This window comes from Mauremys reevesii, linkage group 10 (assembly GCF_016161935.1).
Source record: "Mauremys reevesii isolate NIE-2019 linkage group 10, ASM1616193v1, whole genome shotgun sequence".
Taxonomy (NCBI): domain Eukaryota; kingdom Metazoa; phylum Chordata; order Testudines; family Geoemydidae; genus Mauremys; species Mauremys reevesii.
In genome coordinates this window covers 882605-904355 of record NC_052632.1, presented here as the reverse complement: position 1 = coordinate 904355, position 21751 = coordinate 882605, and the positions used below count along the sequence as shown (strand labels likewise).

General features: G+C 65.7%; 1 protein-coding gene across 1 annotated transcript in view; it reads right to left on the bottom strand.

Annotated features, from left to right (window-relative positions):
* Positions 1-1526: 1526 nt before the first annotated feature.
* Positions 1527-21751, bottom strand: part of FURIN (furin, paired basic amino acid cleaving enzyme) — a 28314-nt gene continuing 8089 nt past the window's right edge. Inside the window, exons 3-16 of the mRNA XM_039491990.1 lie at positions 16976-17074; positions 13066-13161; positions 11481-11609; positions 11065-11141; positions 10499-10587; positions 10038-10210; positions 9754-9966; positions 9197-9297; positions 8307-8410; positions 7913-8030; positions 5492-5671; positions 5265-5389; positions 4498-4614; positions 1527-3943 (exon numbers count right to left, since the gene is read on the bottom strand). Of these exons, the coding sequence (XP_039347924.1) occupies positions 3387-3943; positions 4498-4614; positions 5265-5389; positions 5492-5671; positions 7913-8030; positions 8307-8410; positions 9197-9297; positions 9754-9966; positions 10038-10210; positions 10499-10587; positions 11065-11141; positions 11481-11609; positions 13066-13161; positions 16976-17074 (2178 nt within the window). The 3' untranslated portion in view covers positions 1527-3386. The remainder of the gene's footprint in view (positions 3944-4497; positions 4615-5264; positions 5390-5491; positions 5672-7912; positions 8031-8306; positions 8411-9196; positions 9298-9753; positions 9967-10037; positions 10211-10498; positions 10588-11064; positions 11142-11480; positions 11610-13065; positions 13162-16975; positions 17075-21751) is intronic.

Here is a 21751-nt window from a genome sequence, read left to right as displayed (position 1 = left end):
AACAAGACTAGCCACCACAGCTAAACCCCCTGCTCCCGGGCTTAAGCCAAGCGACCTATTAGGGTCAGGATGTGACCAGCTGGGGGGCGGGGGGAGTCTAATTACCCCACATCTGCTACTGCCCAGATCTCACACCTTTCTCCGAGGGGGCTGGTGCTGCTGCTGCCAGTGATGGAGTTGCAGGTAAACGAGCCTGGGGTCTGCTCCGCTCTGGGGTTCCTGTCAGCCTTGCACACCCCCAGCCTGGCCCCCTTCACCCTGCCCACCCCGCCCAGACTCCTGGCCCTTGGGCCCTAGTCCCAGCCCCTTCACCCTCCTATTCATGGCAATTTTCCATTCCCCTCCCCCACGCTGCTTCTGGGACCCCCCCCCAGTGACACCTGATGGCAGCACCCAGGGCACCTATGGCCCTTTGAGCTGAACTGTGACCTCCGGCAGAAGTGGGCCCTGCTGCTCTGCTGAGCCGGGGTAGGGGGACAGGGTCCCCCATGGTTTGGGGGCTGATCTGTGTCCGTCGGAAGGTGGCTCCCTCGTACGTGGCCGGCTCTGCATCACTCCCACTCAGGCCCGGCCTTGGCCCTGGCACGTTAGGGGAATGGCTCCCTCGTGCTGGGGACGCTGCACAGAAAGTGGCTGTCTCCCCTCTGGCTGGCTCCAGAGTCACCCCTGGGGTTGGACTGGGCTCTGGGCCTCCCACCCCCCGCCTGGGGGCAACGGGTCTGTCTGTGGCTGAGCACGGCCCAGTTGGGTGAGGGATCTGGCAGGGGCTGGTAGCTGCTTTGGCTCAGCTCTGGGTGGTTCAGGGGCTGGCCCCAGAACCCCTCCCTGGGGTAGGTATGGCTAGAGGGCCGGGCCAGGCCTGATGCTGCGGGTGCAGCTGGCCCCAGCGGGTGGGGAGTCATCGCCTCCCAGCTGGGGACTACGGAAAGACGAGGATTTGTCTGCAGCTCAGGGGTTAGGTCTGAGCTGGGGGCCAGCCCAGCCACCAAGGGCCTGCACCCCTCAGACCCAAAGGCCCAGGGGCCTCAGCCTGGGCGGCTGGGACAGGGCAGGCAGGGCCAGGCTCTCCGAGTGCCTCACGTGGCCCCAGCTTTCCCCCACACCACCAGAAGCTTCCTGAATTAGTTCCTGATTTTCGTGGTTTCCTGAGAAGCAGCAGAAGTTTCCAAACAGGACAAGTCAGCTCCAGCCCTGGTGCTTGGGGGCCCCACGGCTGGGCCTTGGCTCTTGGGGGTGGGGGAAGATCCTCCTCCCAGCCCCACTGTGAGCTTGCCCCCACCCCGGCACTGGGCAGCACTGCAGCCAGGGGACCCGGGCCCACCCTGGGGAGCCAGGGGCTGGAGCAGCTGCCCTCTGAGCTCCCAAGGCTGATGCTGGGATTCTACCCCCATCCCCGGCCGCTGTGCTCAGAGGGAAGGCCGAGGAGCCCCAGGGGACGGCCCTGAAGCCGGGCTGGGACACAGCAAGGGTAGAAGTGGAGGGGCCTGGGCAATGGTGCGCTGGCAGAGGGCACTCGTATCAGCGGCCCTGGGGTGGCTCCCACACGCCCGTGCAGGATGGGGCTGAGGCTGCCCTGCCCTGCCCCAGAAGTCAGCTGTGAGCTGGTTTGGGGGTGGGCAGGCACCTGGCATGGGGCCCCCTACCCCAGCTGTCAAGCAGTTAACACATGACCCAGGCCCACGCTCCCAGGGGGCTGCTGCTCACAGCAAGGGGCAGGGCCCAGCATCTGGCTCTCCAAGGCTGGGGCTCCCACTTCCTGTCTCCCTGCCCCACCGCTGTCCAGCCTGAGCACGAGGGCAGAGTGGGAAGGGGGGGTGCCCAGGCGGCAGCAATTGCCAGAGATGAGGGCAGCGCCCAGAGGAGGCTGGGGCACAGAGCTGGCTGGCCCTTGCATCTGCCGCAGACCAAGGAGAAGTGGCAGCGAGTGGGGGGGAGAAAGAGAGGCACAGCCTGTGTGGGGGAGGGAGCAGCCCGCCCAGCCAGGCGGGGGCACAGAACATGCTCGGGGGGGCTGGTTTGCATAGTTCTGAACATTTAATAACTCTCAGTCTCTCTAGCGTTATATCCACAACCATTAAATTAAAAACCGGGCGCAGGAGGCAACACCTGCCTGATTAAATTACAAGAAAAAATTACTGTGCACCAGAAAGTGATGACAGAAAACCAGGGGTGGGGGGCCCTGCCCCCGGCACTGCCTGAGCCTGTGCAGGGGCTGGAGCACGGGGGCTGCACACACAGACGGGGCCTGGGGGTGCAGCTCTAGGCTTGGTGCTCAGGGCCCCTGCAGGGGGCACATTACGCTGAAGCCCCCACTTACCTGGGCCAGGCCTCGCCCACCATCATGAGCACATGACTTGTGAACAGGGAGGGGACTGGGGGGCTCCAGCTGGGGAGCAAAACAGATTGTCACCACCAGGGGAGGGGCAAGGCACATTGGGGGGGAGGGTGGGCAGACACGCCCTGACTCGCTGCCTCTGCAGTGGGCTGGAACTGGTCCAGGCTGCAGGGCCCGAGCCCAGAGAGCGCTGCAGGGCGGAGGGGAGGGGAGGGCAGGCGGCCCGTGGGCAGCGGGCTGGGCACTTGGGGCAATGCCCTGGAAACTTCGCCAGCAGGCGGGGAGCAGTGGGGTTGCTGCCGGCTGCCGCCGCAGGGCTGGGCTCCCTGGGACCGGGCCCAGGCAAGACCCTTCAGCACCACAGAGCCTCATGCTCCCTCCTGGCCCCCGGCGGAGCCCTGCCAGGGGCCCAGCCATTATTGCTGTAGAGAGAAGGAAACAGCTGCCACTGCTGGGGGTCCTCTCAGCTGGGGGAGCCCTGCTGCTCCCCAGGAGGGAAGAGGGTCACAGAGAGCAGGGCTTGCCCAGTGCTCTGGGCCCAAACTGGGGACACGGCTGGAAGGAGACAGCACATCACCCCCTTGCCAGAGGGCCCCCCCCATGGAGATGCAGTGCCTGGCCTGAGGGCTGCCAGCAGCCTGGAGAGCCAGCCCGAGCAGATGGAGCCCCAGCCCTGAGAAACACGCATCTGGCTGCCCCTGCCCCAGCACATGGGTGTGACGGGCACAGGCAGGGCTGGCAGACAAGACCCTCACCAGGCCCATGGGGCTGGCGGGGGGGGGGGCATGCTAAAAACACTTTGGCGAGTTAAAAGAAACAGAAGGAGGCTGGGCCTGGTGCTGTGGGGGTGAGAGCCCAGGACGGTGCCAGGGGTCCCCCCCTAGAGCAGGCTGGGCAGCCGCTGCCCTAGGCCAGGAGCAGAGGTGCCCACAGGACGGTGCCAGCAGCTGGTGAAGCCCTCTCCCGAGCAGGACGGGGCAGTGTCCAGGGCCCCTCGGCCTCCCCTGCCCCGGGGGCTGTGCCAGGGCAGGGCAGGGAGGGGCCGGGGGGCTCAAAGGACACTTTGGTCTCTGATGAAGGCAGTCCTCTCGCTGTGCGCCTCACAGTCCTCGCCCTCCGACTCGGAAGGCGGCTCCTCCTGCCACAGGTCGGCGGGGAGCCCCCGGTAGGAGATGAGCCCGCTGTCCAGGGAGTACACCTTGACGCCCCGCAGGCTGAAGCCCGAGCGCAGCTGCAGCACCAGGAAGACGGTGATGAAAATGAGGACGATGAAGACGCAGCTGAGGCTGGCCACTAGGATGGCCAGTTTGGAGGTGGGCGGGGCCTCAGGCTGGCCCAGGGCAGGTGACGCGCGGCTGCTCTGCGTCTGGTGAGAGCACGTCAGGTCCAGGCTGTTGTAGTGCGAGTGGGCTGGGCAGCTGAGGCAGGCATTGGCCGCGGGCCCCATGCAGGTGGCGCAGGAGGCGTGGCAGGGCACACACAGGTGAGGGGGGCTGGGCTCCACGCTGTTCTCCAGGGCGTAGTGGGCACTCTGCAGGCTGGGCACGAAGCCGGGGGGGCAGTGCTTCAGGCAGCTCTTCTGGTGCAGGTAGAAGCCCTCCTCGCACACTGCAGGGACAGGGGTGGGTTAGTGCTCGTCCCAGAGCTCTGCCAGCCCCAGACCGGCATACCTGCCCCACGGGCCGTGGCACGTCTGAGCCAGGCTGCACTGCCAGGGCTCTGCCAGCCCCAGACCGGCATGCCTGCCCCACGGGCCGTGGCACGTCTGAGCCAGGCTGCACTGCCAGGGCTCTGCCAGCCCCAGACCGGCATACCTGCCCCACGGGCCGTGGCACGTCTGAGCCAGGCTGCACTGCCAGGGCTCTGCCAGCCCCAGACCGGGATGCCTGCCCCACGGGCTGCGGCACGTCTGAGCCAGGCTGCACTGCCAGGGCTCTGCCAGCCCCAGACCGGCATGCCTGCCCCACGGGCTGCGGCACGTCTGAGCCAGGCTGCACTGCCAGGGCTCTGCCAGCCCCAGACCGGGATGCCTGCCCCACGGGCTGCGGCACGTCTGAGCCAGGGCTGCGCCAGTCTGGGTGCTCCTGGGCACAGCTCTGCCCACCCTCCCCAGATCCCTGGGCCTGGCTGTCCAGCAGTGGGGGTCCAGCCCCCTCACTCACCCACACAGGCCTGGCTGGAGGTGAGGGTTTTGCAGCCGCTGCTCTCGAGCCGGTTGGAGAGGCTGGGGGGCTCTGTCGCTGTCCCGTACAGAACCAGCGTGAACTTGGTCAGGGTGCCTGCAGGCCAAAGGAGAGGGTGAGGCGCGCCCAGGGACCCGCCCCTCGGACTAACTCTTGCTAACCCACCTGGCTTTAATCCCAGTGTCTGGTGCCCTCTGCTGGCCACAGGGCCCATCACACCCCCTTCCACTCCCATGGAAGCCAGAGCAGGGGGCAGGCTGTGCCGCTGCCCCACATGACCTGAGTGAGCGCCCGAGGGGGACCCCAGCAGCAGGGACGGGGGCCCTGGGCTGACCTCGCCCAAGGAGAGGACACTGCGCCATGGGGCCTCTGCATCGGACGTTTCCTCCAAGTCCCTCAGAGGCAGGTCCAGGTTCCTCCCCACCCCTCCCAGGTGCTTGGCCTCAGGCGCCCCTGCCCAGTCGTGGTGCTGCAGCCACCAGCACCCAGGAGCTACCGCTGGAGCGCAGGCCTTGTGGCCACGGGGCAGCCGTCTCTGCTCAGCACATGGCACCTCGTCTACACGATGCCAGCCTGCCTGTTGCCACAGTGCGCCGGGCCAGGCAGGCTCCAGCAGGAGGGGGACGCCGGGGGGGGGGGGGTGCAGTGGGCGCCAGGGACAGCGGCAGGCAAGCACCAGGGAGCTGGCTGGGTGGGCAGTTGGGGCCACGGCAGGCGCCAGGGAGCCTGCAGCCCCTTGCACGCACCGTAGTTGTTGGCGTCGCTAGTGTTTTCAATCTCCAGCACCCAGTCACCGGAGGGGTCCTCGTCCCACGAGTGCGTGGTCATGAAGGCCCAGTCGTTGAAGCCGTCGCCCGAGTAGTCATGGGGCCTGGGGATGGAGGGAGAGGTGAGGCCTGCCGCCTGAGACAGCCCGAGCAGCGCACAGGAGGCGGCCTGGGCAGCCCCCAGGCTGTGGCAGTCGAGGCCCTACCTGGGAGCCAGGAGGGTGGAGCGGGTGCCCATGGGGCTGGTGAGGTGGATGGCCAGGTCGCCACGCCGGTTGTAGGAGAGTGTCAGCCTGGCCTGGACGTGCTCCAGCCTGCCGATGGAACTGGCCTTCCCCAGGCAGGCATCCACCTTCCTCCGGACCTCCAGGCGCTTCCCAATGTCTCTGCAGAGCACAGGAAGTGGAGTCAGCGTGCAGCCAGCAGGGGGTGCAGCCCCCACACCGGGCCCCTCCACAGCACCTGAGCCGAGGTCCCAGGGAAATACCAACCCTGCTGCCTTCTCAACTCACAAGCAAGAACCCTCCAGAGGCCCCGAAGGGAGAGCAGGCAAGCCGTGCCAGATGTGGCCCTGAGTGCCAGGAATGCAGCAGCTAGGGAGGCCCCCCCAGGGTCTTCTGGCAGGGAAGCAGCAGCTTCAGGTGCCAGCCACCCTGCTGCCTCCCTTCTCCACTGATCTGCTCCTGCTGCCCCCTTTCCAGCTGCCTTTCCCAGCCCCCGCCCCAGGCAGAGCTCCCCAGCTGCAGTGCCAGTAACACGGGCACAGCTGTGCGGATAACGGAACCCAGCCCGGGGCCCAGGAGCCGGGGGAACGGGCAGGGCTGAGCAGCAGCTGACAATGAGCGTGTGTAACAGTCAGACCTGGCCTGATCCTGGGCACTCAGTGAGGGGGCCTGGCTGGGATCGGGAATAGCTGATGGCCCAACGGGCCCCCAGGTCAGAACACAGCCCCGCCTGACAGGACAAGGCTTGGCATGAGCTTGGGAGATGAAGCTGGCTCTGGGGAGGAGCTAAGGTATGTCTGCACTGCAATGCACAGCCGCTGCTGGCCTGGGTCAGCTGACTCCCCCCTTGCAGGGTCCCGGAGCCCAGGCTCCAGCCCCAGCCAGAATGCCGACATTGCAGCTTTGCTGCCTGGCCCTGTGAGCAGGGCCGGCTCTAGGCACCAGCTTATCAAGCAGGTGCTTGGGGCGGCCACTCCAGAGCGGGGCAGCACTTTCAAGCATTCAGCAGCAATTGGGCGGAGGGTCCCTCACTCCCGCGAAGGACCTCCCGCTGAATTGCCGCAGATCACAATCGGGGCTTTTTTTTTTTTTTTTTTGGGCTGCTTGTGGCAGCAAAACCCCTGGAGCCAGCCCTGCCTGTGAGCTGACACAGCCATGGGATTTTCTTTGTGGCACAGATGTTCCCTGAGAGGCCTGGCTCTGGGATGGACAAGATGGGACCTCCTGGCCTTTCGTCTGCCACAGCAGGCAGACAGCTCCCCCGGCTCAGTGCCAGCTCCCCCCACAACACGGGCACCACATTCAAACCAGCCCAGTTCCTGGAAGGCAGGGGGCTGCTCAGTGAGTGCGTCCGCCCCATTCTAAATAGCTGCACTGTGCCAGCCACGAATGGCTCCTTTCTTCACCTGCAGTGGAGACGGCAGCATCCCCACAGCTCGGCTCCTGCTCCCCGGCCTGGGCACTGCATCTCCTCCCTCCCCCCAAAGCTGCCAGGCCAGGCTGAAGGCCAGCAGGGCCCGGCCGCTGCTGCAGAGAGCACCTGGGTCCAGAGAAGCCCAGAGCTATGGGGCAGCTGGGGGGGGGGGGGGGCCTGGGTGGCTATTGACTGAGTTCCACACCCAGCATGCCAGGCGGCTGCGCTCAGCCTGGGCACTGGACATATGGCACCTCTGTGCTCTGCAGTGGAGGAGTGCTGGTGCCAGCATGGGTGACGAGCACTGGCAGATCCCAGGGTACCAGTCCTGGGAAGCAAGCAGGGAGGGACAAGTGGAGCTAGAGCCAGACACCCCCCAAGCTCTATGGGAATCACTCAGCGCCCCAATCCCAGCCACACGGGCACAGCACAAGCGCCAAGGAGACAGGCAAGCACAAGTGAAAGGAGCTTCTGTGTGAGCCTTGAAAAGGCCCTTGTCCAGCACCGGCTCACGCTGGCTGCTCCCAAACCACAGCACCCGAGGGAGCGGCACTAGCAAGCCACGTGCAGGCAGCAGAGCCCGGCACCGCTCCACACGCAGGACGGGGACCAAGGCTCCCTCTGCACAGAGCAGTGGCAGCAGCAGCGCTGGCCCAGCCACTCCCCAGGGAAGGCAGATGGCCTGCAGCAGGCATGAGCCCCAGACCCAGGCCAGTCTGTGGAGCCCCAGCGCTCTGGCCGAGGCCTCTTTCCAGCTATTCCTGTCACCTCAGGATGCCCAGAGCGCCGACTGCAGCCTGCCAAGGGGGGAACGCGGGCCCCTCTCCAGCTCTGCCCCACGTCAGCCATGCAGGGAGCAGAGCCTGGCTCCCAGCCCAGCGCTGCCCACCCCAGCACGCCGGGGCGCTACTCGGGAGCTGCTGGACTGTCCGGCCAGGCTGAGGGCTGGGCCCAGTGCTGGAGACCCCCCGGGACACACCCGCCCTCACTTTGGCTCAGTGAGGATGTCGATGATGCACTTCCTCTGGGGTCCCACCGTTGTCCAGTTCCTGGCCAGGGTTACCATGGCCCCCGCATCCAGCAGGCCGTAGCCATAGGAGTGGCTGACTGCAAAGAGAGAGAGAGGGTGAGGCGAGGGCCCTGGGCGGACAAGGAAAGGTCCCTGGGGCCCCCCCTCCGGGCACTGGGGGGTGCCTGTCCCATGTCCAGCAGCCAGCCCTGCCCAAGGCAGGCCGCATGCCCCACTGGCTGGGGCCCCACCTGCCCCAGGGGCTCCACAGGGGGATTTGGGCACTTGGCTCGCACACGGGCGGGGCCTGTGGGGCAGCCCCAGCCGTACCCAGATGATCACAGCCTGGGGGAGGGGGCTGGGCAGCACAGTACCTTTGCGGCCCACGCCGTTGGTGGCCCAGTCATTGGTGTTGAGATGCGCCGGCTTCGAGGTCCGCACCACCAGGTGCTGCATGTCCCGCCAGGTCAGGTTCTTACTGCAGAGACAGAGGTGGGCTTGGAGCATGCGTGGCCAAGGTCCTGCCAGGGCCTAACTGTGACGAAGTGGGACTGTTCTTAATGTTTCCTCTGGATACTGTGGGGGGGCCTCAGTTTCTGGCCAACACTCGGTCTCCTGGCAACTAATGGCCAGGCCCTTCCCCCCTGCAAGGGGATGCTAAAGGTGGGGGAGAACAAAGAGGTCAGGTGACCTCCTGGCCCGGGAAAGGAACTCAGCAGAGGAGGAGGGGCTGGAGGGGGTTTCAGTTGGGAGCTGGCTGGGGACGAGGAGTGAGGGCAGACGTGGGTGTCTGGCTCGCTGGGCCCCAGAATGGACCGGGCTGAGGAGTCCCGTTCTCTGTACCTACAAGCTCTGTTTTAGACCCTGTTCCTGTCATCTAATAAACCTCTGTGTACTGGCTGGCTGAGAGTCACGTCTGACTGCGACGTGGGGGTGCAGGACCCTCTGGCTTCCCCAGGACCCCGCCTGGGCGGACTCGCTGTGGGAAGCACACAGAGGGGCAGAGGATGCTGAATGCTCCAAGGTCAGACCCAGGAGCTTCTTGCCCTGCAGACAGGCTGCTCCGAGGGAGAGGAGGCTCCCCAAAGTCCTGCCTGGCTTTGTGGGGAGCAGTTCCAGAGCATCGCCCGGGGACTCCGGGACACTAACTCCCCACCCTCCAGTGGTGCCCAGACTAAACGCTCCGGGAGCCTCAGATCAGGGTGCTCCCTGTTCATGGGGCCATGGGGAACCCAGCCCCCCCGCGGCCCTCGCCTGGCCTTACTTCGCTTCCAGGGTAAGCGCGATGATGCCAGCTGCCAGGGGGGCCGAGGCAGAGGTCCCTGTGTGCGACTCTGTGCACTTCTGCCTCAGGTCGGTCGTCACCTGCAGGGAGAGGCAAGGCATGAGACCCCCGTGTGCTCCCGCCCCAGTCCCTGTGACCCAGGACACTGCCACCACAGCCACAGGGCTGGGGAGGGAGGGGTGCAGCTCATTTCAAACTCTGCCTGGGGGACGGGTCCCTCCCAACTCAGCTGTGGGGCGGGGGGCAGCATAGATTCCCCCAAGGTTAGCAAGAGTGAACCTGGGAGCAGCTCCTGGGGCCATGGTGTCCAGAAGCCTGGTCCCTCAGGACCCCCACAAGACCATTTCTGGAGACAGGGCTCAGACCCACCAAGGGGCTGCCCTCAGCTCTCACTGGAGGTGCAGCCAACACAGACTGCTGCTCCCAGCATGCCCTGATCCCGGCGAGGCGCCCGGCCAGCCCACGAGAGAGAAAGAGAGCGCGAGAGCAAGCGCACACGCCGCTGCCAGCCTGGCGCCCGCCTAGCTCGGACTCACAATCTGCTTCTCGTTCTGGTTGCCGCTGCTGTAGGTGGTGGCGAGGGTGGAGGAGCAGGCCTCGCTGTACCAGGGCACGTTGCCATACTGGGTGGTGCTGCTGATGGACAGCGTGTAGATGCTGTTGGTGTAGCCATCGCAGTTGCAGCTGTCATGTTCGCGGCCCCCGTTCCCAGAGGCCCAGACGAAGACGGAGCCCAGTCCTCCCCGGCCCTGCGGAAAGAGAGTGAGTGAGGCAGGCCCCAGCCATGGCAGCCCGCAGTCAGCCCGGCCCTTCTGCTCACCTGACTGACCCCTCGGAAGAACGCCTCCTCTGCCAGCCGGGCCGGCCCGTCCACTGTCTTGCCATCGTCCTCGGGGCCCCAGCTGGCACTGTAGATGTGGATGTGGTTGGGGTTTAAGCCCAGGGAGCGGGCCTCCACGGCATCGGTCACTTCCCCGTCCAGCATGCGCACACCTAGGGCCACAGGAGACGTCACCAGCTTCTCCAGCAAAGGCTCCGGGGCTCCCCTGCAGCCGCCGGCTCCCCAGTGTGGAAGCTCTGGGATGAGCCTGGGCTCCCTGTGCCCTGCAAACACGAGCTTGCAGGCACAAGCCCCATGCAGGGTCTCCATCCCAGCCCGAGGTAGAGGGCTGAGAGGCAGGCAGGCAGGCCAGGGCTCCAGACCCTCACCCATCAGGCCTCAGGCCATGGGAAGCAGCAGGCAGAGGCTCTCTGCCAGCCCTGGGCCGGGCACACACCCACCTCCGATCTTGGCGTTGTAAGCCACTCCCACGCCACAGATCCCGTTGTTTGCCACAGCAGCCACTTCACCGGCACAGCGGGTGCCATGTCTGCACCAGGGAACAGCAACACAGCACAGTCAGAAGCAAAGCCCAGGGAGCACAGGCTGGGTCCCTGCAGCCTCCATTGCTGCTGCACACACCCCCTGGAGCCATGCCACTGTCCTACTGCCCAGCCAGGCTGCCTTGTCCAGAGTCCTGGGTTCAGGAACCCGAGGGGGATGGGAATGGCCAGACTCAGCTCCAGCTGGCAATGAATGAGCCTGTGTCTGGAGAGGGGAGGCAGGAGGGACTACAACTCTGCCAGGGCACAGGGGATGGGGACTCCCCAGCCTGCCCCACCAGCTGCAGATGCTCAGGGCCTGGAGCCCAGTTTCCTGTGCTTGAGCCACCCCAATAGCCCCTGAGTAGAATCAGGCTCCTACCACAGCTGGGGCCCCTGCCTCCACCCCAGACAGGCTCTCTGGAGCAGCCAGGCCCCGCTCAGCCCACCACGCCCCCAGGCGGACGGCTCCTGGCCCCCCTCACCTGTTATCGTTCATCTGTGTGTAGCGAGGCTGTGGGTCTGGGTCCTGGTCGTTCACGTCGAAGCTGGCCCCGGGGTCCTAGAAGACAGAACCTCTGTCAGCTCAGCAGAGCCCCATGCTCCCTTCTGGGCCAGGCAGCTGCCCACGGCTGTGCTGTGGTTCACAGCAAGCTCAGAGCCACAGGCCAGCCCCCGCCCGTGGCATGGGAGAGGGAGACTTCATTCCTCTGGCAGCCCTGGCTGCCTCGCCACACTTCTGGACTCTAGGGCCAGGCCCGAATCCTGCTCAGCCCGGGGCCATGTGCCAGGAGCCTTGGGCTGCAGCTGAGTGGCAGGTGTGGGCTTCAAAGACGACAGGTCCCAGCATGCTGTGCGCCCAGCTGGGGACACAGCGCAGCACGCTGGGGCCCCTACTCACATAGTTGTCCTCTAAGTCCGGGTGGTTCTTCTCAATGCCATCGTCCAGGATGGAGACGACAATCCCCCTGCCGGTGTAGCCCTGCTCCCAGGCCCCCCGCACGTTCAGGTCCCGCTGGTTCACGTTGTACTAGAGGAATGAGCCCAGAAACCCCCTGATCACACCCTGAAAGGTGGGGGGGTGCAACCCCCAACGAGGGTCATGGAGCAGCAGCTCCCACAACCCACGGCTGTCTGCAAGCTACACTAACATACCGAGTCCACCCCCAAGCTCCAGGAGATGTGCAATCAACTGATCTGCTTTGGCCCTTCAGGGGAAATCAGGGCAAGTGGAAGGACCCCAAAGGATACTGCCCCACTGTGACCAAGTGGGGATGTTCTTACTGTTTTGTCTGAATACTGTGTGCCTCAGTTTCCCCTACGTGTTACTCAAGTGTCTAGAAGGTGGTGGGACAAGGGCGTGCGATACTTGCAACTAGTTGGCAGTCATACCTGGCCTCGGCTTGGCCAGGCTGGATAATGGCTGAACCCTGGCGGCTCTGTGCTGCCCGGAGGCCTTCCCAGGCAGTGCGCAGGGACGAATACACCCGCTCTGGCTGGACAAGGCTGCCTGCTGGCACTGCAGGCGTGTGCTGCCGGGCATCGCTCACCCACAGAGCACAGCTCGGACCAGCAGGCTCAGCTGCACCAGCAGGGCAGAGCTCCTGGGGAGACATCGCAGGGCTGCGGCCCAGAGGCTCGGGCTCGGAGGTGGTGGGGGGGTGCACGCCTTGCCCTGAAGGACGGGTGGGACCCCTCGGGGTCTGGGACACTGAAGGGCTCCTCCGGGGCAGGTTTAAGAGCTGGGGCATAGCAGAGCCTGGAGATCCCTGATGGGGAGGCGCTATCGAGCAGGAATTGGCCCTGGCTCTGCGCATTCCAGCTAATGGCACATGGCTGGGATTAAGGGATTAGGCGGGGGCTGCAGGGCTGGGGAAACCCCCTCCCCAGCAGGGGATCAGTGACCCTCCTGGGCCCGGATGCGACTCTACCCTGGATTTAGCTACACAGCCCCAAGACCCAAGCCCCCATCTCACGGGCGGTCAATCTTCACGCACCCCCCGCAGGAGAAGAGGACAGTGCAGGCAGGTTCCCAGGCAGCAGCAGATGTTTCCCAGCAGGCACTGCCCCCCCCCGACCCCCCCACCACCACACTATTCCTACAATAATGGGACCATAATAGTGAGGCCTGAATGAAAGCAGGAGCTTCGGAAGGGATGTAACCGCTCCCGCTTCTGGGCGTTGACTGGCCTAATGGATGGGGAGGAGGAAACGGTGCCGGGCCCTCCCCAAAGGGCCTGCTGCACGGTTCCTTCCTCGGAAGCAGCTGCTCCCAGCCAGAGGCAGTGACAGGACACTGAGCTGGATGGCACACAGCTCTGCTCTCATCTGGCCATTCCCACGTGCCAGTTAAGGAAACTGAGGCACAGAGCAGGGCGAGGCCTGGCACAAAGCAAAGCAACTGACTAGAACCCAGCCCCTGCACCCCCTTCCCCACCCTCCCGTGCAGCACACCCGAGCCACTCCCCCGCGCAGCCATCACCCACCAGGTACCACTGCTGAGGGAACTTGGGGTCTGTGGGCTCCGTGAAGGCGTCTCTCTTCGTCCTGCGCTTCGCCACCTGCTGCTCCAACCAATGCACCTAGAGCCCAACAGAGGAGGGTGAAGAGTGCCCCCGGCTGAGCAGACGGAGAAGCCAGCTCAGGCTTGAGCATCTGCTCCTCCCAGCAGCTCCAGGCACCGGAGACTGACCCCAGCGAGCCTGGCACGCAACTGCCACTGCCCTGGCCCCTGGCCCAGCCTCAGGCTATCCGAGCCCCTCTTGCCCCAGGAGCGAGCAGGACACAGGGGCATGATGGGGCCTGTGCAGCACCTAAGGGGAGGGGGCAGGCACACTCAAGTGGCAGGGCTGCATCTCTGTCCAGGTTCAGCGGGGCCAGGAAGGTCGGAGAAGGAAATCCCAGTGGGGCGTTCTCTCACGCAGTGCAAGGAGCGGCTGCAACGGGTTGGCAACGTGTCAGCTCTGCTTCCAGGCCTGGCCGGGGGCCCGCACCATCCGGCTATGGATGGGCGCAGGTTCTCGGCTGGCGCCACAGGCAGCGTTTCACAGAGCTGCCAGTGCTGGGCCCGAGCTGCTAGGCCAAACCTGCCACAGCCCCTGGGCTAAGGAGCTCTCAGGGCAAAGGCGTCCGGGACCGCAGCAGTCAGGAACCGCAGCATCCCACAGCAGCGTCACAGCAAGGCCTCCGTCACCAGACACTGCCCAGGAACCCAGGGCCCTGCCCATTCCCCGGGGAGCGCAGCAGCGGCACAGAGCCCTGAATCCCTCCAGCCAGCACCTTCCCCCACCACACGGGCACCTCTGAAGGCACCACCAAAGTTTGTGGCCCATAGAGATCTGGGGCAGAGAAACCAGTCTCCAGCCCCCTGCAGTCTTGAGGCTGGAGTGCCAGGTGAAGCCATGCCCCCCCCCCCCCCCAACACGTCCCGAGCCAGGGCCCCTGTGGCGAGCCAGGGCCCCTGCATTCAGCACCAGCCTTGGTGGAAGCCTCGTGCCAGCCCAGGAGCTCAGTCAGAAAAGGCTTCTGCCACTGCGACCGGCCTGGGCACTGGGCGTGGCCCAGCTGCTCCCCAGGACAAGTGAGCGGAGCTGGCGACTAAGGGGCCTGGCGTGATCCCGGCAGAGCAGATGGCCGATTGGGGGGGCACAGAAGCGCCTGGCATTCAGTCCCGCTGCCTGCGAATGGCTCAGGGGAGCTCTCAGCCTACGTGAGACGTGGCCCGGCTGGCGCAGCACCCGCCTGAGTGCCAAGTCCAGTACCTGACAACCCGGACCCACAGCCCCTGATATTCCAGCCCTGGACCCCCCCCAACCCTGACCCACAGCCCCTGCTATTCCAACCCTGGACCCCCCACAATCCGGACCCACAGCCCCTGCTATTCCAGCCCTGGACCCCCCCAACCCGGACCCACAGCCTTCTGCTATTCCAGCCCTGGACCCCCCCAACCCAGACCCACAGCCCCTGCTATTCCAGCCCTGGACCCCCCCCCAACCCGGACCCACAGCCCCTGATATTCCAGCCCTGGACCCCCCCCAACCCGGACCCACAGCCCCTGCTATTCCAGCCCTGGACCCCCCCCAACCCGGACCCACAGCCCCTGCTATTCCAACCCTGGAACCCCCCCCCCCCAACCCGGACCCAAAGCCCCCTGCTATTCCAGCCCTGGCCCCCAACCCGGACCCACAGCCCCTGCTATTCCAGCCCTGGACCCCAACCCGGACCCACAGCCCCTGATATTCCAGCCCTGGACCCCCCCCCACCCGGACCCACAGCCCCTTCTATTCCAGCCCTGGACCCCCCCAACCCGGACCCACAGCCCCTGCTATTCCAACCCTGGACCCCCCACAACCCGGACCCACAGCCCCTGCTATTCCAGCCCTGGACCCCCCACCAACCCGGACCCACAGCCCCCTGCTATTCCAGCCCTGGACCCCCAACCCGGACCCACAGCCCCTGCTATTCCAACCCTGGACCCCCCCCAACCCGGACCCACAGCCCCTGCTATTCCAGCCCTGGACCCCCAACCCGGACCCCCCGCCCCTGCTATTCCCGCCCTGGACCCCCCCCAACCCGGACCCACCGCCCCTGCTATTCCAGCCCTGGACCCCCAACCCGGACCCACAGCCCCTGCTATTCCAGCCTGGACCCCCCAACCCGGACCCACAGCCCCTGCTATTCCAGCCTGGACCCCAACCCTGATCCACAGCCCCTGCTATTCCAGCCCTGGACCCCCCCCATCCCTGACCCTCAGCCCCTGATATTCCAGCCCTGGACCCCCCCCAACCCGGACCCACAGCCCCTGCTATTCCAGCCCTGGACCCCCCCAACCCGGACCCACAGCCCCTGCTATTCCAGCCCTGGACCCCCAACCCGACCCACAGCCCCTGCTATTCCAGCCTGGACCCCCAACCCTGACCCACAGCCCCTGCTATTCCAGCCCTGGACCCCCAACCCTGACCCACAGCCCCTGCTATTCCAGCCCTGGACCCCAACCCGGACCCACAGCCCCTGCTATTCCAGCCCTGGACCCCCAACCCGGACCCACAGCCCCTGCTATTCCAGCCCTGGACCCCCAACCCGGACCCACAGCCCCTGCTATTCCAGCCCTGGACCCCCCAACCCTGACCCACAGCCCCTGCTATTCCAGCCCTGGACCCCCAACCCTGACCCACAGCCCCTGCTATTCCAGCCCTGGACCCCCAACCCTGACCCACAGCCCCTGCTATTCCAGCCCTGGACCCCAACCCGGACCCACAGCCCCTGCTATTCCAGCCCTGGACCCCACAACCCGGACCCACAGCCCTGCTATTCCAGCCCTGGACCCCACAACCCGGACCCACAGCCCCTGCTATTCCAGCCCTGGACCACCCCAACCCTGACCCACAGCCCCTGCTATTCCAGCCTGGACCCCAACCCTGATCCACAGCCCCTGCTATTCCAGCCCTGGACCCCCCCAACCCGGACCCACAGCCCCTGCTATTCCCGCCCTGGACCCCCAACCCTGACCCACAGCCCCTGCTATTCCAGCCCTGGACCCCAACCCGGACCCACAGCCCTGCTATTCCAGCCCTGACCCCCAACCCGGACCCACAGCCCCTGCTATTCCAGCCCTGGACCCCCAACCCGGACCCACAGCCCCTGCTATTCCAGCCCTGGACCCCAACCCTGACCCACAGCCCCTGCTATTCCAGCCCTGGACCCCCCCAACCCGGACCCACAGCCCCCTGCTATTCCAGCCCTGGACCCCCCCCACAACCCGGACCCACAGCCCCTGCTATTCCAGCCCTGGACCCCCCCCAACCCAGACCCACAGCCCCCTGCTATTCCAGCCTGGACCCCCAACCCGGACCCACAGCCCCTGCTATTCCAGCCCTGGACCCCAACCCTGACCCACAGCCCCTGCTATTCCAGCCCTGGACCCCCCCAACCCTGACCCACAGCCCCTGCTATTCCAGCCCTGGACCCCAACCCGGACCCACAGCCCCTGCTATTCCAGCCCTGGACCCCAACCCGGACCCACAGCCCCTGCTATTCCAGCCCTGGACCCCAACCCTGACCCACAGCCCCTGCTATTCCAGCCCTGGACCCCCAACCCTGACCCACAGCCCCTGCTATTCCAGCCCTTGGTCCCCTGCCCCCCAGTTCTGATGAGGCCCAGCCCACAGGCCATGTTCCTAATGTGATCACACTCCTGATCCCCTCCTCAGCTCTGCTGATGTCCCCGCCCTGCCCTGTACCTGCCCATCCCAGCTCTGGGCACCACCGAGGCTCGTGACTGGGACCAAACTGCCATTGCCAGGTGGCTCAGCCCTTCCTCAAGGAGCTGCCCAGCGGGGGTGGGGGGGCCCCCCCAGGCAGCCCTGCCAGCGGCACAGCAAGGCCGACACCACCTACCTGGGGCTCCCTGGCCAAGTGGCTGTGCCGGGACCGGTGGGGCGAGAGGGAACGTTTCACCACCGCACGGTGCTGGAAGTGGTAATAGTCACCAACAATCTGCAACACAGAGAACACGGGTGAGGCCAGCACAGAGCCCTCCAGCCCCCTCCCCCAGGCTGCCCAGGCCCAGCCTGCCATGCCACCTGGGGGCACACAGCAAGTCTGGGCACAGCCGGGACTGGGAGCCCGGACTAGACTTGCCGCATCCCCGGCCCTCTTATCACACGTCCTACAGTGCTGAGAGCTGCTGGGAGAGTCACCGGAGGTGCTTGGGCAAGCCCTGGGCCAGCACCTGGGGGTCTGCACACTAGACCTTGGCTGGGTTCTGTCACAGTAACTGAGTGTGGCAGCTGGGGGTGGGCCACGGGAGAGGGCGCAGTGAAGGGGGGGCAGATGGGGCAAGGAGGGGAGGACTGGAGCAGCCAATCAGAGCCCTGAATCAACCCTTCCCTGCCTCCAGGGATGTATCCTGTCCCCACAAAACGTGGATCCCCCAAGGCTGTGGCCCTGGAGCCTGCTGAGGGGAGGGGCGCAGGACACCCCCCATGCTAGCAGCCCCTGGGTCACGGGCGTCCCCGGGCCCTGCTCTGTGCCAGGCTGGGGTCGAGGCGCCAGTTGTGAGCATGAAGACCGAGTCGCAGCCCAGCCTCCCCAGCGAGCCGGCCAGTGCTCCAGGCGCAGGTATTGGACAGGGCTTCCTCCTGCTCCCCAGGAGGTGCTGGGCCTACCCCCCTTCCCCCCCACCGGGGATGGGCCTGACTCCAGCACAGCCTTGGCTCCCCAAAGAGCCTCCCCGTGGGTTAGTTTTAAACCCTTCCCTCTCCAGCCCCGTCATTCCCATACACTGCCCCATGCCCTGGAAACTGGCCACGAGTCAGCCCCCCTGCCCTCCACCCTGGCCTTCAGCCCCAGCTGCTGCCCGCCCCTGGGGGGCATTGTGGGAGTGTGCTGGACAATCCACCCCCATGGCAGGGCCTCTCTGCTGCCAGGCCATAGCCAGGTCCAGGCAGCTCTGGCTTTACCCCGGCACTCCACACAGCAAGCTGCCCCTACTCCCCCCAAGCCAGTGCTTCGGGGGACACGGGCCCAGGAAGAGACAGACCATCCCTCCCACCCCCACCTATACAGAGAGCCCAGGGGCCTGCACCCATGTCCCCACTGTGCCAATGGCCACTTGCCCCATACAGAGCTGCAGCCCAGCGTGCCAGGATGCTGCCCCAGTAACCCCTGCCCTGAACCCCCACATCTCTGCCTTACTGGGACAGGAGGCCATGGCCATGCCTGGACGGCTCTTCTCCCCTCTGAGCTGGGACCTCTTCAGCTCAGCTGCTGTTTGGGAGCAGCCAGGTCTCCCCGCCCCCCAGCAAGGGAACAGGGCGCCCCATCTACTTCAGACACCCCCCCGAGCACCCCAGTGAGGCGAGCCCCTGAGCGTTGCCCATAGGCTATGCTGGCTGGGGTGGGAGCGAGGGTTTGTTCCTCCGCCCCAAACCATGTCCACTCCACGGCGAGCGTGCAAGCCCCCTGCCTCTCCAGGGAGCGCTTGCTGCCAAGCAGGCCTCTGAGCAGGGCGCACGCTGTACTGGGAGTGCATCCGGCAGCCCCCAAGCCAGCCCGCACAGGTACAGCCTTCCGGAGCCAGCCAGCAGCACCCAGGGACCCTGGTACTTACAGCTCCCCAGCCCAGCCCGGTGAGGCCGGCAGCTTCCTCCCCAACAGCCAGGCCTTGCTCTGGCCGCACCTGGCTGTGTCCCCCACCCCGGGAATAAATAAATTAAATAAAATAAAATTAATGGAGATATTCTATCTCCTAGAACTGGAAGGGACCCTGAAAGGTCATCGAGTCCAGCCCCCTGCCTTCACTAGCAGGACCAAGTACTGATTTTTCCCCAGATCCCTAAGTGGCCCCCTCGCGCCATCCCCCCGCAGGCCCAGTGCGCAGGCATATCCTCTGCTCGGCACCATTGCTCCCTGCTGGGTGAGGCCTGTGCCTGAGCAGGAGACACCGCTGCCCTGGCTGCAGGGAGCGCAGACTGCAGACTCCTCCTGATGGGGCAGGCAAAGGGCACAGAGCCTGGTGTGCAGGCAGTCCTCAGGCTGGCTCAAGGACCTGCTCTGGGTCCCTGCAGGAGGCCTGCCCTGCTCTCTCCGCCCCAGGTGGACTGCTCCCCACCACACTTGGCTGGCTCCCAGGAGAGGAAGCAGGTGGCCACTGGCTGGGCCCATCCCTACGAGGCAGGTCTCTGGCGGAAGTCTCATGCCCTGGCCCAGCCTGTGTGCTGCTCCCCACTGCCATCCCCGGGCACCACAGCACCCCTCCCGACATGCCCTGGCTGGGGCAGTCGCTGAGCCATAGGGGAGCTGGGCAGGGGCAGAGGTGACTGTGGGCCCCTCGGATTCGTAGGGAAAAGGCTGCAGGAAGTGTCCTGCCCAGCCGGGCGTCTGCAAATCCTCCCAGAGCAGGTGTTGGGGCCCAGGCCGAGGCAGCAGCTGGGCTCTACTCCCCCGCACGGCCTCCCGCTCAGCACAGGTGGCTGCACAGCCTGGCTCCCCGCCCAGAGCAATCCCAGCACACACCAGCGGCTCCCGCACAAGCACATGGGTGGAGACCAGGCATCTCTGCAGCCCCAGTGCCCCACTTCCACCATGGGCTCCACAGCCCCCTACTTCCGCCTGAGCCAGGGCCCCAGCCAGACGGCTGAGCGCTGCCCTGCCCCATGCAGCCCAGAGCGGGAGGGTGGCCATGGGGTCCAGCAGCTCTGGGTTCGAGGGGCTGCTCTGCCACAGACGCCCTGTGTGACCTGGGCGTCTGTGCCCCGGTGGCAGTGCACTGGGGGCAGGGCTATGGTGCCAAAGGCCAGAGACAGGCCCCCATGCCTCCTGTCCATGGGGCCGTGGTCCCGCTCAGGCGCAGGGCAAAGGATGCGACCAGCGCCACGTGATACGGGAGCTGGGGGAGAGAAGAGCTACTTGGTTTCATAAGCCGCCCTTGGCCCAGCAAGCGCCACGTCGCACCTCGCCTGCCTGGGCCAGGAACAGGGGCCCATTGTTCCCCAGAGCAGCTCCCAGCTCTGCCTAGTCACCAGACAGGATTACGGTCTGCCCAGACCGAGCAGCGAGCTAGTAGGCAGCCCAGCCTGAGCCCTGCTCCAGAACAAGCCCCTAGCGCCGAGTGCCCCCGAGGCTATGGGAATGGGCCATGTTCAGGGCAGGCCCAAACCCGTCATCCCCAAAGCCCACCCCTCTGCCCCAGCCCTGAGCCCCCTCCCACACACCGAACCCCTCGCCCCCCCCATGAATGTTGTTGTGTGACATCACCTTCATACGGGTGCACATAACATTCATCCCGCACACGGACATACAAAGTTAGAGGGACACTGCCAGGCCTGTGTCCTGCCCCCTCTGAGCCTCACCCCAGTCCCATGGGCCTCCTGCCAGCTGGGAGGCCCAGGCCAGCCCGGTGCCAGCCCTGCCCTGCTGGGACCAGTGTCACTGCTCTGCGATGCCTCATCAGGGAATGAAGTGAACTGGATGAGCCAGAAAAACACCATCCTTCAGCTGTGTTGCCAAGTGCAATAACTGCAGCAGGCTGGGAGGCGGCCCCCTCCTCAAACCCACGCAGCTCTGCTCTTCCCTCCAGGATCTCAGCACCAGCCTCAACAGCTCCCTGGCACCAGCTGCTGCTGCACGATAGGAGGGGTGGGAGGGCAGGAGGCAGCACGCTACCCAAGCCAGGGTTTGACCTACTGCCCTGGCCAGGGGACCCTGAGTTCATAGCTTGCATTTGGCAGAGGGGTCTGTGCAGCCCCAATGCACTCTGGGACCTGCCCCAGTGGGATGGAGACGCATGGGGCACGCCAGGAGAGACAATCTGAGTAGCAGGGTGTGACCAAGTGGGACTGTTCTTAATGTTTCCTCTGGATACTGTGTGGGGGCCTCAGTTTCTAGCCGACACTCGGTCTCCTGGCAACTAATGGCCAGGCCCTTCCCCCCTGCAAGGGGATGCTAAAGGTGGGGGAGAACAAAGAGGTCAGGTGACCTCCTGGCCCGGGAAAGGAGCTGAGCAGAGGAGGAGGGGCTGGAGGGGGTTTCAGTCTGGAGCTGGCTGGGGACGGGAAGTGAGGGCAGATGTGGGTGTCTGGCTCGCTGGGCCCCAAAATGGACCCAGCTGAGGAGTCCCGTTCTCTGTACCTACAAGTTCTGTTTTAGCCCGTGTTCCTGTCATCGAATAAACCTCTGTGTTACTGGCTGGCTGAGAGTCACGTCTGACTGCGCAGTGGGGGGGCAGGACCCTGTGGCTTCCCCAGGACCCTGCCTGGGTGGGCTCATTGTGGGAAGCTCACGGAGGGGCAGAGGATGCTGAATGCTCCAAGGTCAGACCCAGGAGGTGAGGCCGTGGGAGCTTCTTGCCCTGCAGACAGGCTGCTCCAAGGGAGAGGAGCTCCCCAGAGTCCTGCCTGGCTTGGTGGGGAGCAGTTCCAGAGCATCACCCGGGGACTCCGTGACACAGGGCACCCCACAGAGCAAGCTGGGGCACTGCCTCTCCACCCCTGTGGCCAGCACTGCCCTACAGGGACCTCCTAGCAACAGCCCAGGCCCAGCAGTAGCCAGCACTGTGGGGCCACAGACCAGGCAGCTTCTCCCCCAGGCCCTGGCCCTCCAGAAGCCAACCCAGCAAGCTCTGCAGCAATGCAAGCTCCAGCCCAGCTCTCCCTGACTCGCCTGTGCAGCGGC